General features: G+C 41.5%; 1 protein-coding gene across 5 annotated transcripts in view; it reads right to left on the reverse strand.

Moving 5' to 3' along the window:
• lmx1bb (LIM homeobox transcription factor 1, beta b) overlaps nucleotides 1–13,877 on the reverse strand; it is a 57,957-nt gene that overhangs the window by 37,578 nt on the left and 6,502 nt on the right. For 3 of the 5 annotated variants that reach the window (XM_070833809.1, XM_070833808.1, XM_070833810.1), the window contains 4 exons: nucleotides 8,725–8,821; nucleotides 7,105–7,190; nucleotides 6,626–6,748; nucleotides 5,933–6,119 (listed from right to left, as the gene is read on the reverse strand). In XM_070833809.1, coding sequence (XP_070689910.1) covers nucleotides 5,933–6,119; nucleotides 6,626–6,695 — 257 coding nt within the window. In that variant the 5' untranslated portion in view covers nucleotides 6,696–6,748; nucleotides 7,105–7,190; nucleotides 8,725–8,821. Of the gene's footprint in view, nucleotides 1–5,932; nucleotides 6,120–6,625; nucleotides 6,759–7,104; nucleotides 7,191–8,724; nucleotides 8,822–13,877 lie in introns of those variants that run through there. The other 2 variants (XM_070833811.1, XM_070833807.1) reach the window with 2 other exon arrangements.

Consider the following 13,877-nt stretch of genomic DNA (forward strand, 5'->3'; position numbering starts at 1 on the left):
ACACATGCGCCCACACCCTCACAAAAACCTGGGGTGTATGTAGGCAAACACGCTGCTCTGCCCATTCCCATGTAGGGCTAGAATGTGTGACGTGAGTGTGAGAGTAAGCCTTGGGCACACAACAGTCTGAATGCAGCACTTGCCACTATGATGCCAGTCCTCTCTAGTGTATCTGTGAAAAGCCTACGTGTTGGAAAAACATTCCAGAGTGGGATCACATATACACAGTTGGGGCCAGCAGCGATACTGCGAGCCAGCAGCAGAGGCCATGTCTCACTTTCTCATGCACGTTCGACCAGGCTGCCCGGAGAAACAAGTGTGGGCTATTTCCAAACTGTAGAGGCAAAATGAGACAAACAGGTCTGAAATGTAATTAAAAAACGCCGCGAATGCGCATAAACAGCTTTGTAAATGTTACATGTTTCCCGACACGCCGTAAATTATATTTGAAATCGGCGCAGCAAAAACGCAGCCACTAAAATTTTATCATTCTTCTGATTTAAACATGTAATCTGGCAAATTGAAATTGAAAACATTTGCTGAGTGTGTGTATTTCTCGGCCGACTACTTTAAAAAGCCTATTACAGTATTTCACAGATTTAGCCAAAATCTAATTTGTAAATTGCATTTAATGGTTTGTGGTTGCCTTCCTTTTTGTTATGAAGAGTTGTCATGCTGTGAAAATAAACCTGAAGGCCCGTGGACTTGGAGCCAATAATGAAAATCAGTACGTTGCCGAGCCGAGGGCTTTCTCGCCACCGTCACTGATTAGCATTCCCGATTGACTGACATGTCCCACTGGCTGCCTAACAGCCGGCTTTAGGAGATGAGGTTAAATTGTGGCTACCAACAAATTGCATGCTTGAGTTCCTCTGCACCCCTCTGCTATCATCCAGTGTAATGTGAGCACACCAGGCAGATCCCTCTGCAGATCCTTCTCCTCCCCTGCACTACAGCTCTCCCACACAAAGCCACAGAGACCTCTTTCCACATCCCTCGCCACCAGTCTGGCCTCTAAAGTGGTGATGGGCATTACCGTGGCTGAGCCTCTGTGGCTTCCCATAGCGTCCTGCAAAGTGCTTTGTGCTTCAACTGCTGCTACATGCACATACTGTACACGACAGTACGCTTTTATAGCCCCCTCCCATTTACACACACACACACACACACACACACACACACACACTGCATCCACTCATTTCTACTAAAACACACAGCGGAAATGCCTTTTTAAAAATAAGCCTCCATGAAATCACCTGATTTCACAACACAGGCTAATAATCATGCTTCACATTTACTGACAGCATCACAAAAACACATAAAGCTAATAGAAACGCCACAATACAGAAGTGTTTATGGATGTAGCTGGTGTAAAATGTACAGCAGCACTATTCACATATACAAGGGTTCGCGTAAAACGATATGTTTAAATTAAATATTTATCACTCACTGGGCTAATTGTGGGAACCGGAAGGAGCAAAAAGCAGAGGATCGAAGGTGTAGCTAGTGATGCAAATAAATATCGCTCCAACAGGTCCTTTAATGGGTAAATATGTTGGGGTGGTGGGGGGCAGTTAGCAAACCATGAGATGACAGATGATGCATCCTAGTATGCTGCAGGGACAGGCCGAGCCATGTTGACATAAAACCCAATACTTCCTTACAGAGGAACGGGGCCAGCTTCAGCTAGCTCCTTGCCGAGCACTAAAAATCCCAGCAAGCTGAAGCAATATTATCCGGCTTAGTGTTTCTAACATTAGATTTGTCTCTCTGTAGTGGTCCTCTCTTATTTACCCAAGAGCAGTGGCTAAAGACACATTTTTATCCTTTTTAGGGAGAATTAAAAAAAAAAAAAAAAAAAAGTAGAGCCGAAAGTTAAGAAAGTCTCGCACAAAGGAACGAGCAGCCGCAGATGAGAGCAGCTTCTGAAATACTTCAGCAGGACTGAGGACAGTCTTTAATTAACTGCAAAACTGCCCAGCTGGGTTGACAACACAAAGTACATCCTGGTGCTTTTTTGGTTTTCTTTTCTTTTGTTTTATTCTCCTTTTTTCGTTCCATTTTTTTTGGTGTGCATATGAGTGTTCACAAAGTGCCAGGCCACGCGGGAGTGTCCCAGAGTGAGTAAAACACACACTCGGTGAGCTAACACAGAAACCCAGCCGTCAGCATCTATCCGGCACACACTGCTGCAGCGTCCCTAGCACAGCTAATTAAAAAACAACAATTTCACAGGAGGGCACTCCAAACAGTTCTAAAAAGCACCTCTCAGCACACCGGGGGATCGTCCAGCATACATGGGAGGTGAGACAGGTTCTGGGAGCTCTGCTTTTATGGCTTCATCACTGCTGTGTTTTTCTACTACTCATACTACCGTGACCTGAATTTCATTTTGCTTACAGCATGTGAATTAGAAAATTTTGGAGGAAAAAAAAAAAAAAAAAATCTGCATGCTGATGTATTTGGAAAACTTACAAATGAAACATTCTAAAATAACATTTTGCCAGACAGTAAAACTTTATAGAGCATGAAAAAAAAAAAAATTCCACTCAGGAATGCAAGGTTTTCAGGCATCAGCGGGACCCAAACGTGGGCAGCATGGTGTATAATATAGTTAGTTAATGTTATGTTTTGTAGATTGAGCCCGTGGCAGTTTCTAACTAGGCAGTCCATTACAGGGGTGTTGTCCAACACTTCGGTCAAGTGATAGGCCTTATTACATGGCTCCTTTCAAAGCATCTGCTTGGTTAGAGGAAAGGTCTCCCTGGGGAAAAGATCTCCCTCTTCCTAATGATGTATAATTGACCTCCAAACACCAGGACACAACAAACTCTCTCGGGGTGGTGTAATTCCACTCTACCTTTTACATACCGCCGTCTCGTTCAAGCTTGTTCCTCCACTATGGCTGTGGCTCCCGTCCAACTGACAGCTCTGCCTATTGGCCTTTTAATTTTTATCAAACTTGCTCTTGAAATATTCTCGCAAGAGGCAGCGGCACATTTCCATATTTTTTTCTTCTTTGAAAATATATTTCGTCTTATTTTTTCCCTTCTTGAAAATATCTGTACATCTAATTATCTTTGGCAACCTAAATCGTAAAACAACCGAGAAATAATCCTCATTCACAAAAAAAAAAAAAAAATGCCTGTTAAATATCAAGCCGGGGACGATAAACACAGGTCAGCTGCATGACATAAAAAGAGGCAAACATATGGAGTAAAGGCTAATAAAATCCAATCTTGTTACTATATAATTGCACTGTATGGAGCAAGATGTGTTGAACTGTGTTGGTGGGAGTTTTAATAACACAGTACACAATTGTTTTCCCTCGTCTGCACTTAAACCTGCTCCAAAGGTGCCAAAAAAGACTGCTTGCCAATTCCTTGATTTATTATAGCTAGTGAGAGCTGATTACGGGGCATGAATCAGTTGCTGTTGGAATGTAATTAGGCACGAAGACCTCTGTAAGGCTAGCAGCTCTCATCACAGCCCAAAGCAGTTTGTGGGCTGACAAATGCATCTTAAATGGGCGTCATAAAAGTCAAAAAGGTGCCAATTACATCTTTAAGTATCCCATCAATGCAAATGGAATAAACAACATAAAAAGAGATACTTGTGTCTGTGTGACGGAGGGACCCCTCCAGCTGGGTGGGAGGGGAGGACAAAAAAGGTGAGAGAAGGAGGGTGAAGAATTAAAAGATGTGTTGAATAACAGCGTGCGAGAGCAGGACGTCACCCAGCAGGTTGTTGTGTTTGGCTGACATGATCGGGTTTTGCCACACAAGCTCGCAGAGCGCCGAATGTAGCAGAGGAAGAGGAGAAATGGCCAAGTTGTGAACCAAATATGGTACTTCAAAAGCATGTCAGAAACAAAAATGCCGGGAGAGAGAGAGAGAGAGAGCATTATTTGGAGTGAAAATATCTGCTCTGTGTCTGTGTTTATCTCTGTCTTCTTCTTCCCTTCACACACACACCAAACAAATAAAAAAAGGAGCCACGAGAAGCACAAGCGGACAGAGCTGATTCGGGCATGAGAAAGAGATCCCTCTCCCTGCCGGACTGTCTCAGCTTCCAGCCACCTCTGAGCCGTGAAGCCGTGACTCTGGTATCCCATAGTTACTGCTATGAATTTTCCCATTGTTATCAGCCGACTACACTCCTGTCACAAAGCTGGATGAATGGCACGCATGGCAATAGATGTAACTCTTTGTTGCTTGCAAGGTATCTAGCAGAGAGCCATAATGTCCCGGTAATCGAAGTAGAATTGTTAAAAAGGCCGGACACAAAAAGCTGAAAATTTAGTGACAAGCATGAAAAGCGCTCATGCGTTGAGAAACACAGGGCACCCCAGGGTCCTCACAGGCCAAACAGCAAACCTCTGCGTTGTTGTTCCCTCTGCTGCTGCTGGGCCTCAGAGTTTTGCCTCACTATATATATAAATATATATATATATATATAAGCTGCTGCTTTTATGTGATAATTTACTAATTCTATTTACTCATTTATCTTACTCCAGGTCTAATGGCTGTCATGCTACTTCCTGTCATAGGCCTGATTTAGATTTAGATTTTTTTTTTTGTATTTCACAGTAAAAACAAAAAGCACAATTCCTACATTATTAGCATTAATCTATAATTTATAAAATTATTATTTTTAGTAGCTGAAATATAAATAATTGTCCTGTTCATTTTTTTTTTTTTACATATTGAGTTGTTGTAAATTAAGCAGAGAAAATGATCAAATTAAAATCCACATTTGTTCTAATCCCACTGCATCTTTTTATTTTACAGAATTTATTTAGTTTTTGTGTGCGTGTTTTCAAACTACAACAATTTAACTAAATTATTAAAAACGCGTGCGTGCGTGTCCGCGTCTGTGCGTGCGCGCGCGCGGAAGTCGCCTGAACTTATTATTCTGAAATTATTTTTTCCTTATAAATCCACATTAGCGCGTTTGGCTCGCAGGCACGCATAACTCATAGGGAGCAAAAAGCGCGGATAGTTTTTCATTAAAGCGTTAAATGGTTGCCATGTCTCCTAAAACACATCACATCCAATAAAATACAAGGAGCGTTAAATAAAATAGAATACAAATAGTCTCAAATAAATTAGCGACAATTTAAAAAGAAAAGAAAATTGCACGGGTCAAATAAAGAAAGTGAGATAAAAAAATATATATAATATTTAAAGCAAATCAGATTTTCAGAATAAGTGCACAATGTTCTGATCGGGAAAAAAAAAATCAATCCAAGCTGCGCTGCAGGCTCAGAGTGCTGTGAAGAAACCCAGAGCTGATATTCTGTTTTCCATATTTTGAATGAATGTGAGGCGGCTGACGGTGGTGATGGGTAAAGGCCACATGATGCAACCAGGAAACACACACGGCAGAGCGGAATAAAAACCAAACGCCTGCACAGTCTCGGGCCCATTTGTGACATAAATACACTCTTTCCGACGAGAGGAAATATAGAAATATCGTGGGCCACTGTGACATAAATAAAGCACATGACAATGTATGTATCTATCCGTTAAGGCGAGCATAGATAGATGGATAGATAGATAGATAGATAGATAGATAGATAGAGAGAGAGATGTAATAGTCAAATGTCAGTGACAACAGGTTCATCCCCACCGCACCTCCATGATGGCACATATTTTTTTGCACTTGTCTAAATCTTGTAAAATTCTTATCGGACTTCTGGATAACTTTTCATGGTGTTTTTGCACTGTGAATGACACACACACACACACACACACACACACACACACACACACAAGGCCTTCCGGCCAGCCACAGCCATCACAATGTCCTTAAAACACGCACACACACACACATACACACACACACACACACACATCAACCAAAGCAATGTGAAGAAATGACAAAGGAGAGACAGGAGAGCGGAGATTCCCTCCCCCGAAGTCGTGCTTACTGTTGGTAGTCGTGTTTGCAGTAAAGTTTCCTTTCTCTGAAGTAACAGCTGGTGGTGAGAGGCTGCTGACACACGGTGCACTGCAAACACTCCTCGTGCCACGAGGAATCGTTGACCCTCATCAGGAAGCGGTCGGAGATGGGACGCTGGCACCCTTCACACACGGACGGATGGTGACAGTCGGTCCCTGGAAAACGGCAGAGGAGTGGGGGGGGCCCGTCAGACAGGGAGAGAAGGCCCCGGATCAGGGGACTGGGTTAAAAACTGCACCGCGTCACGGGCCTGCACACAGTTTGCTTAAAGAAACCAACAGACGCGTGTGGTGTTTGATCGAAAAAAAAAAAAAAAAAAGCAGGATTTAAGGCACGAATTAGATTTTCTCTCTCTCCAATAAGGCCTGCACATTGCATCACTCATCCAACCTTTAGCTCAGGAGCCCTTTCCCTGCCAATTACGTGACAATAAAACTAGATTTTCCATCATCATCTGTGTTTTTTTCAAAATCCATTTGTATGCGTAAAAGTGAACTTTTGTCGCTTTTCCTGACTGTAGGTGTCAGGAAACAAAGCAGCAGCGGGTAGGCATGCCTTGTAATGGCATCCAGACTGAAATAACAGTCTAGTGTTTGACCTTTGCTCGCAGTTCAGCAGTGATCCGCTGAGGTTTGTGCAGGCAAAGTAAAAGAAGACTCACCGAGCATGACTCCGAGCGTGGCTTGTCCCGATCGCAGGGGATGATCTTCAATTTTTATGCCGTCCAGCATGATGCACGTCTCGGTCTGTTCTCCCGCGGAGAGGCGCTCCAGTGACACCAGACCTGTTGCAATATCCATAAGAATACGGTCAGACTTGGCAAGAAAATCCTGCGGCACACAAAAGCTTTTTTTTTTTGTTTTGTTTTGGTTTGGTTTCGTCTGGAGGAAGAGCGAAGACGAAGACCTGTTGAGACCGTTTGAGTTCCGTGTGGCACACGAGCCTGCAGCTCGGAGGAGGAAGAAAAAAAAAAAAAAAAATCTGAAAATGTGCTTAAGTGGAAGAAAAGCAAAAAGCCGGAGTGTGATGAGCGATAGTTTGTGGAGGTAAAGGCCGGATTCACAGATCCCCGACGTGTCAGAGCAGCGTGGAGAGAAAGAAACAAACAATAAAAAGGTGGAAAAGTCTCTCAACAGTCACCTGTTATGATCAGAGCACCGAGGAAGCTTTATCTTCTCGTCCTCAAGCCGACGGCAGAGAGCGAGGAATTTCTTCACGTAATAACACTTTAATCAAGGATGAGAAAAAGAAGACAAACTTGACAGCAAATCCCGAACACACACACACACCAAAAAAAAAACAGAGTGTGTATGCAGATGTCCCGGCAGTAACTCTTTGGAAGTACCGGAGACGGTTGGCTGGTTGTGCCCCTGTCGCTGCAAAAGTCTGAGATCGAGATTGAAGCGAGTGGATCCTCCCACTCCGGCATGCATGGCTACACTTTTTTCATTCCGCCATTCACTGCCATTGGGATGCTATTGGAGCAGAGTACAGTGCGCTCCGCACAGTCCAATAACAACACACACACGGAGGCGACCGTGGAGAAGAGCAGGAAGAGAAAAATGATATGTTACAGTGGCCTGGCCGCACACTGGAGCAGCTTTATCATGAGAGAATAATAATAATAATAACAATATTATTGTTAACAACGCACTTTAATTTCACCATCATGCGTATTATGGCACGCGCTTTTTTTTTTTTGGTGGGGGGGGGATATAACGCATCCTGTGGAGATTATTTAGAGAATTAACTGAAGAATATTGAAGCGAGAGAAACTATTCCATCATCTTAAAAAAAACAAAACAAAACCTCATCAGGAACTGTTATATTTTCCCGTCAGTGGTGAGACACAGAGATCAGCATCGCTCTTTTGTGCATTGTTTCCAGTGGAAGCTGCTGTCTCCTTTCAGCTGATGCACCTGGCGATCAGGGGTGATAACAGCGGGCCGTCCAGCCCCGAGGTGGCCACTGCGGGCCGTGCCTATCAGCTTTCGGCCAGGAGGGGAAAAAAAGCAGCAATAATAATTCAAATAATAATAATAATAATAATAATATCACCACTAACACTTGTAGGTCTGTCCTCGGTTTATCTAGCAGCACCACGGCGGTGGTGGATCTTACTACCTGCTACCAGATCACTGTGTGGTCAGAGGAATGAAGCCTGCAGACTGACACCAACCCGAATCTGAATACTCGGAGCAGCCAAAAACAATGAAGTGACCATCATTTAAAATTACGCACAGACATCGCCTGTGGGCGTCATTGGTTTTGCGAGTTAATAAAATTCAGGAACGATCAGCAGGCTGCGTTTCTTTGCCAAGACGTGATCAAGACGTGTGAAAGGTGCGGAGGCCTGACTGAAATTACAGGGCTGCTAATGGGATTGTGCGCAGCTTCCAGTGTCACGCTGCAGGAGAGCCTCGAGAGGATTGTTATCAACGTCTGGAAGGAAAAAAAAAAAAAGCAAGAGTGGACTAATGGAAGAAATGTGTTAGAAAGCAGTGTTTCTGTATGCTCACACCAGCTTCACACCAGCCTCTATGTGGGGCTTTAATTGAATTAAAACTACCTGCTGCTCGGTTGGATGAATGATGATCCCTATAAATGATAATAATAATGATTATCATTATAATAAGATGCTGGGAATTACATAAGGAAAAAAAGATCAGTTTTATATTTCACAGTTTTTACAGCGAGATGGTCTATTTATAGGAAGAAAAAAACAAACACACGGAGAAGCCCCCCCCCCATGAGTTTTACCTTCTCTGCAGCCTCTGATCACAGTGTTTACCTCCGATCCACAGGCCTACAGCTGCGTGTTGTTCTGATGTCCTTTGTGCAGCATCAGGGCGATGACCTGTAGCCCAGTTTGGAGGACAGAGCACAGATTGTTGGCGTTGCCCTCTGCTGTTCAGTCAGAGAACAGCCCAGGTCCTCCCACACACACACACACACACACACACACACACACACACACACACACACACACACACACAGGGATCCAGCCCTCACACACACACACACACACACACACACACACACACACACACACACACACACACACGTTCACAGCACAAACGCACATCACATGAAGAGTGAAGTCTTAATATTTGATCACGAAGGGACGCTCGCTGCGTTTTAAATCAGCCCATACCTGCCAGTCAGGAAGTCACCACCCCATCTTAGCTGTTCTTTCTTTTTTTACCTCCTTTTATTTCCAGCACTTCTATCAGCGCGAGGTCAATGAGGCTGCCCCCCCCCCCCATATCCCCTCTCCTCCCTCCCTCCCTCCCCAGCCCTGTATTAGATCATCTACCGCTAAGCACGAGCTGAGCTCAACTATCGATACAATACAATCAATACATTTTTAAAAACATATAAAGCCTGTGTTGTCACCCCCCCCTCCCCTCCCCTGCCCTCCCCTCCCCTCCCCTCCCCCACTCATTCACCCCCAGTTATCGGCCGGGTCGCTTGTGTGAATGAGGACATCAAACATTCATTCAATAAATCAATCCGCCAACTTTTAGCCGGCGGTGTTTTAATGAGCCTCCGCATGAGGACCCCCCCACCCTGCTTTCTAAAGGGCAGGAAGAAGAAGAAGAAGAGGAAGAAGAAGAAAAAAAGAAGCGTTGCAGCAGGTGTGCAGCTCAGAGAGCAGCGGCCTCCTAAAGTTGACCAATTCAACTTTAAACCACCCAGAACTGTTGCACCCATCGGAAAGGTAAGAGAGCATCATAATGCGCCACAGGAGTTCATACTGGCTGGATGTTAGGTGACAAACTGCAGGGTTTGAATGCAGAGGAAATGATTTAGGATGAAAAAATATATTACCTTACATTAAACGGTTGAGCTGCAGAAGAGTTTTTTTTTTTTTTTAAAAAGTGCGAAAAACTGGTGCAAAATTTGTCTGAAAGGAGTTTGGAGGAAAATGCACGAAGGAAAGTTAGAAATCAATCTAATAAGAAGTGCTAATTCTGTTCCTATTTAAATGGACGTGTGAATATGACTAAATGTAACCTTCCTCTAATTAGATTATATCAGAACTGACAATAAGTGACCCTCAATAAATAAATAAATTCAATTATAAGACAAAAGGATTCAGTGACTTCGTTCAATGTAAATCTAATCTATGCAAAGACACCGGTCAAACCCTGCCCAGGTACAAACATAGAACCTGGACAATTTATCCACTTTAATTACATTTCCATCACGCTGTTTAGAAGCCACGCAGGATCCATTCACCCTCCAGCCCAGAGAGGAACCCTCACTGCTCCAACTGAGTCAGGCCTCACGCCCGGAGGCGACCATCAATGTATTGGGGGGAAAAAACCAAACACAGAAAATAATAATCCTCAGCGTAAAAAAAAAGAAGAAGAATATATCAAACCTCAGATGTGGACTGTAATAAACGCCGCATCGATGTCATAATCTTTTTTAATTATTATTATTATTATTACAATACCAACGCAGGTTTGTTTGGGCATTTTCAATTATGCCTGAAACAAAGCGCAGCGATAAGCGTTTTAAAAATAAAATCCCTCGGTGGAAATGGGAGGAAGGCTTCACATCCTCAAAGGAGAAAGTCAGCAAAGCAAAGACATAATGGCTCCCCAAACTGCGCGGCTACAGGACCCTGATAGTTAACTCACTTTGATCTTTTTAATGAGTCTTCCTAAAGCTCTCCATGATGCTTTTTTTAAAAGCTCCAAAGAAAAGAACAGAAGAAGAAGAAGAAAGAAAGAAAGAAAAAAAACAACAACCTACAGGCTCCTTTAATTTGTTTGCTGCACTTGAGCATCTTAAGAACAGACTTGACAGACTGCAGCAGAAGCAGAAGCACGATTTCTGGAGCTAAATATGTTGAACTAATCGGGGGGACGAACGGACGGACTTTGTTTTATTCCTCTTTTATTTATCCATCACACCATCCTCCCACACGGACCTCTCTCTCTCTCTCTCTCTCTCTCTCTCTCTAAAATGAGCCCTTGGAGCCGCTGGCCGCTCGTGGATGAACACTGAAGCCTATTGAAGGAAGTGAAACTGGAATCTAATCTCTCTTTTTGCGGACTCTGGATGTTTTCTGCATTTTCTTTTTTCCTTATATTTTTTTTGATGCGTTCGTGCCTTAAAAAAATGTGTGTGATTGCGCACGGAGCGCGCGCAGGCGGCGCACGACTGCAATAACAAACAGAGTGTGAGCTACAGGCCCCCACAGGCCCCCACAGGCCCCTGAATACTAACACAGCCTCCTTCTGATTTCACCTTTTTAATTGAAGTCGCAAATTGCATTTGATTTTTGCACCATTTAAAATATATATATACATTTCCTATAAGTGTTATTTATATGCATTGAACGCTTCAATTATTAAATGGCTAAATTCGCAGAGGCGAGATAAAGAGAGGAGTTATTTCCGTCACATCCTCTTTCCCTCCGCTCACTCACATATTTCTGCTTTTATTCTCCTGAACAACATCTTCCTGAGACAGCCAAAAAAAATGATACTGCAGGATAATCCCAACTCCCCCCGGGATTAAACCCAAGTATAATACAGCACTGTCAACCCATGGCTAGATTTGTTTATGTTATGATTTATTGGATTCAGCTCTTTTTTTTCTTTTCGTTTCTCTTTTTTTTTTTTCACTGACAAATTTATTGAGTTCTTGACAGATGGGCTGACAGGCCCCTGTGTGACAGCGGGCTGACATACCAGCTTGAAATGTGAGTCTGAAAACTGTTTACCTGCATTGGAGGAGTTTGTTCGGACGTGGACTAAATCTGAGCTGTGATTTAATTAACATAGGACTGAATAATATTAGTCCCATTCTCAACCAGTGAGAGCCTGTGCCAGATTAATAACTATGCAATTAAAATGATACAAATACTTAATCCTGTACTTCTGATATAATCATCACTAATGTGGTTTTAAAAAGTGACACCGGACAATAGATTGTAGTTTAAAAATGGAATTGTTTTAACTTACTAAAAGAAGTAAAACCAAGATATACAAATAGATGGTTATTACAAGGTGATTATTGACTGTTTCATGCCTTAATAATGAATCAAACTGGTGTCATTTTGATGTCATTAAGCAACATATGAATCACAGGGAAACAGTCACTAATGTTTAAAGTCCTGCAGCCCCTATTTAGTTTAGTAAAAAAAATGAAAATAAGATGATAAACGAAAGAGAATGGAATGATAATCATAACCATTTAATCCGAGTCTTGTGAACAGCAAACTGTCTGAGAGGCATTTTCGTATCAACGTATTTAAATTCCCTGCCACCCTGGCACAGATCACTGCTCCACACCAGCCTCCCTCCTCAGAAACACCGTGCTGCAGTCTCAGTGAGGGAGCAGCTCATCTGATGACACTGATCCAGGATGCAGTCAGATTTATGCACCTGGTCCCCTGACTCACTCTGAGCACACATCACTCCCCCCCCACCTCCACCCAAACCCCCCTAAACCACACTATCTGAATTACAATAGCACCCCCTGCTGGACAAAGCCGGACAGTACAACAGACTCTGCTGTTCTCATTTCCAAACACCTCAGCTGAAGCAGTGCTGCAGTAAAGTATCGTCAAACCTGCAGATAAAGGAGCTGCAAATGTATCAGTCAAACAAAATGAGCATCACTCTTTCAGCTCACATAAATACCACGTGTTCCTACTGTTTGTCAGCCCTTAAATGAAGTTCAGAATACTGACTTTGTCCTAAAAACTTTGCTTCATGTTAATATAAAGGTCTATTTAACAATTCTTCATATTAAACTTAAAACCTAATTTTTTTTTTACGCTTATTAGGGAAAATAAAGAATGGTATTTTATGATTTTTTGGCAACATCTTAAATACTCTCAGTTAATTTAATTCATTTAAACTTATCATATAAGTTTTATATATAAATTATTTTATTATTTTTGTTATGACAACAGAATAATAGACACCATGTCTGATATTCCTGGTGTTGAAATGTACATGCTGTTAATTTGAAAAGTTCTAAAGATACAAGTTGTCCAATGTTGTCTTGTAATAAACTCTTACCTGTAAAAAATCAATTAAAAGTTCAAAATATTGAAAATAAATGTTCTCTCTCGTCTAGAACAATTAACTACAATTTTCTGGCACTGAGATTCCAAAGTGTAAAATCATGTATCTTACTTGAATATGTTCCTAATATGTAGTCATGTAGTATTTGTATTTTTTTGTCAGTTTTCTCTTATATTATTACACTGTTGATGTGATAAAGTGCTGTTTATTTGTCAACCAGTCTGGTTTTATTCCAGTGATCTGTTGGATTTCTTTGTTCTGCATGAAATAAAAAAAATTATAGCAGTATTATAGTTTATATATAACAAACATAGTATAAAACAGATATTTTTTCTTTTTTCTAGATGAAAATGCAATAACTTAACAAGAACTTTTCACTGTTGGTTCAATGATCTGCATCTGCCATGACAACCATCTTTAGGGAATAATGTACTTAAAGTTAAAATAAAAATACTTTATTATTACTTATTATTATTAACATTAACAGTATCTATTTTTTTTCATTTCATTAATTCATTTAAGTTGCCAAAAAATACAGTACAAATTGTATTTTTCTTTAAATATAATTAGAAGTTTTGGCAAATTATCATGATATCATATTTTTAATAGTCCAATTTCAATAGACTAATGACAAAAACAACCTGTTTCATATGATCATAATTAATTTCCTATGATACCCAGTGTTTTACATCCCTATACAGCTTTTTGTCATAAAGTCAGTGAAACTGAAATTTAAATTGACTGAGATCTTTTCAGCATTGTGTCATAGAATAATAATAATAATAAAAAACAAATATGAAATGTTTTGTTAAAAGCCAATAAATACTTTTGCTTTTCCAAAGGATTATCTTCAAAACATTG

This window comes from Pempheris klunzingeri, chromosome 7, assembly GCF_042242105.1.
Source record: "Pempheris klunzingeri isolate RE-2024b chromosome 7, fPemKlu1.hap1, whole genome shotgun sequence".
NCBI lineage: Eukaryota > Metazoa > Chordata > Actinopteri > Acropomatiformes > Pempheridae > Pempheris > Pempheris klunzingeri.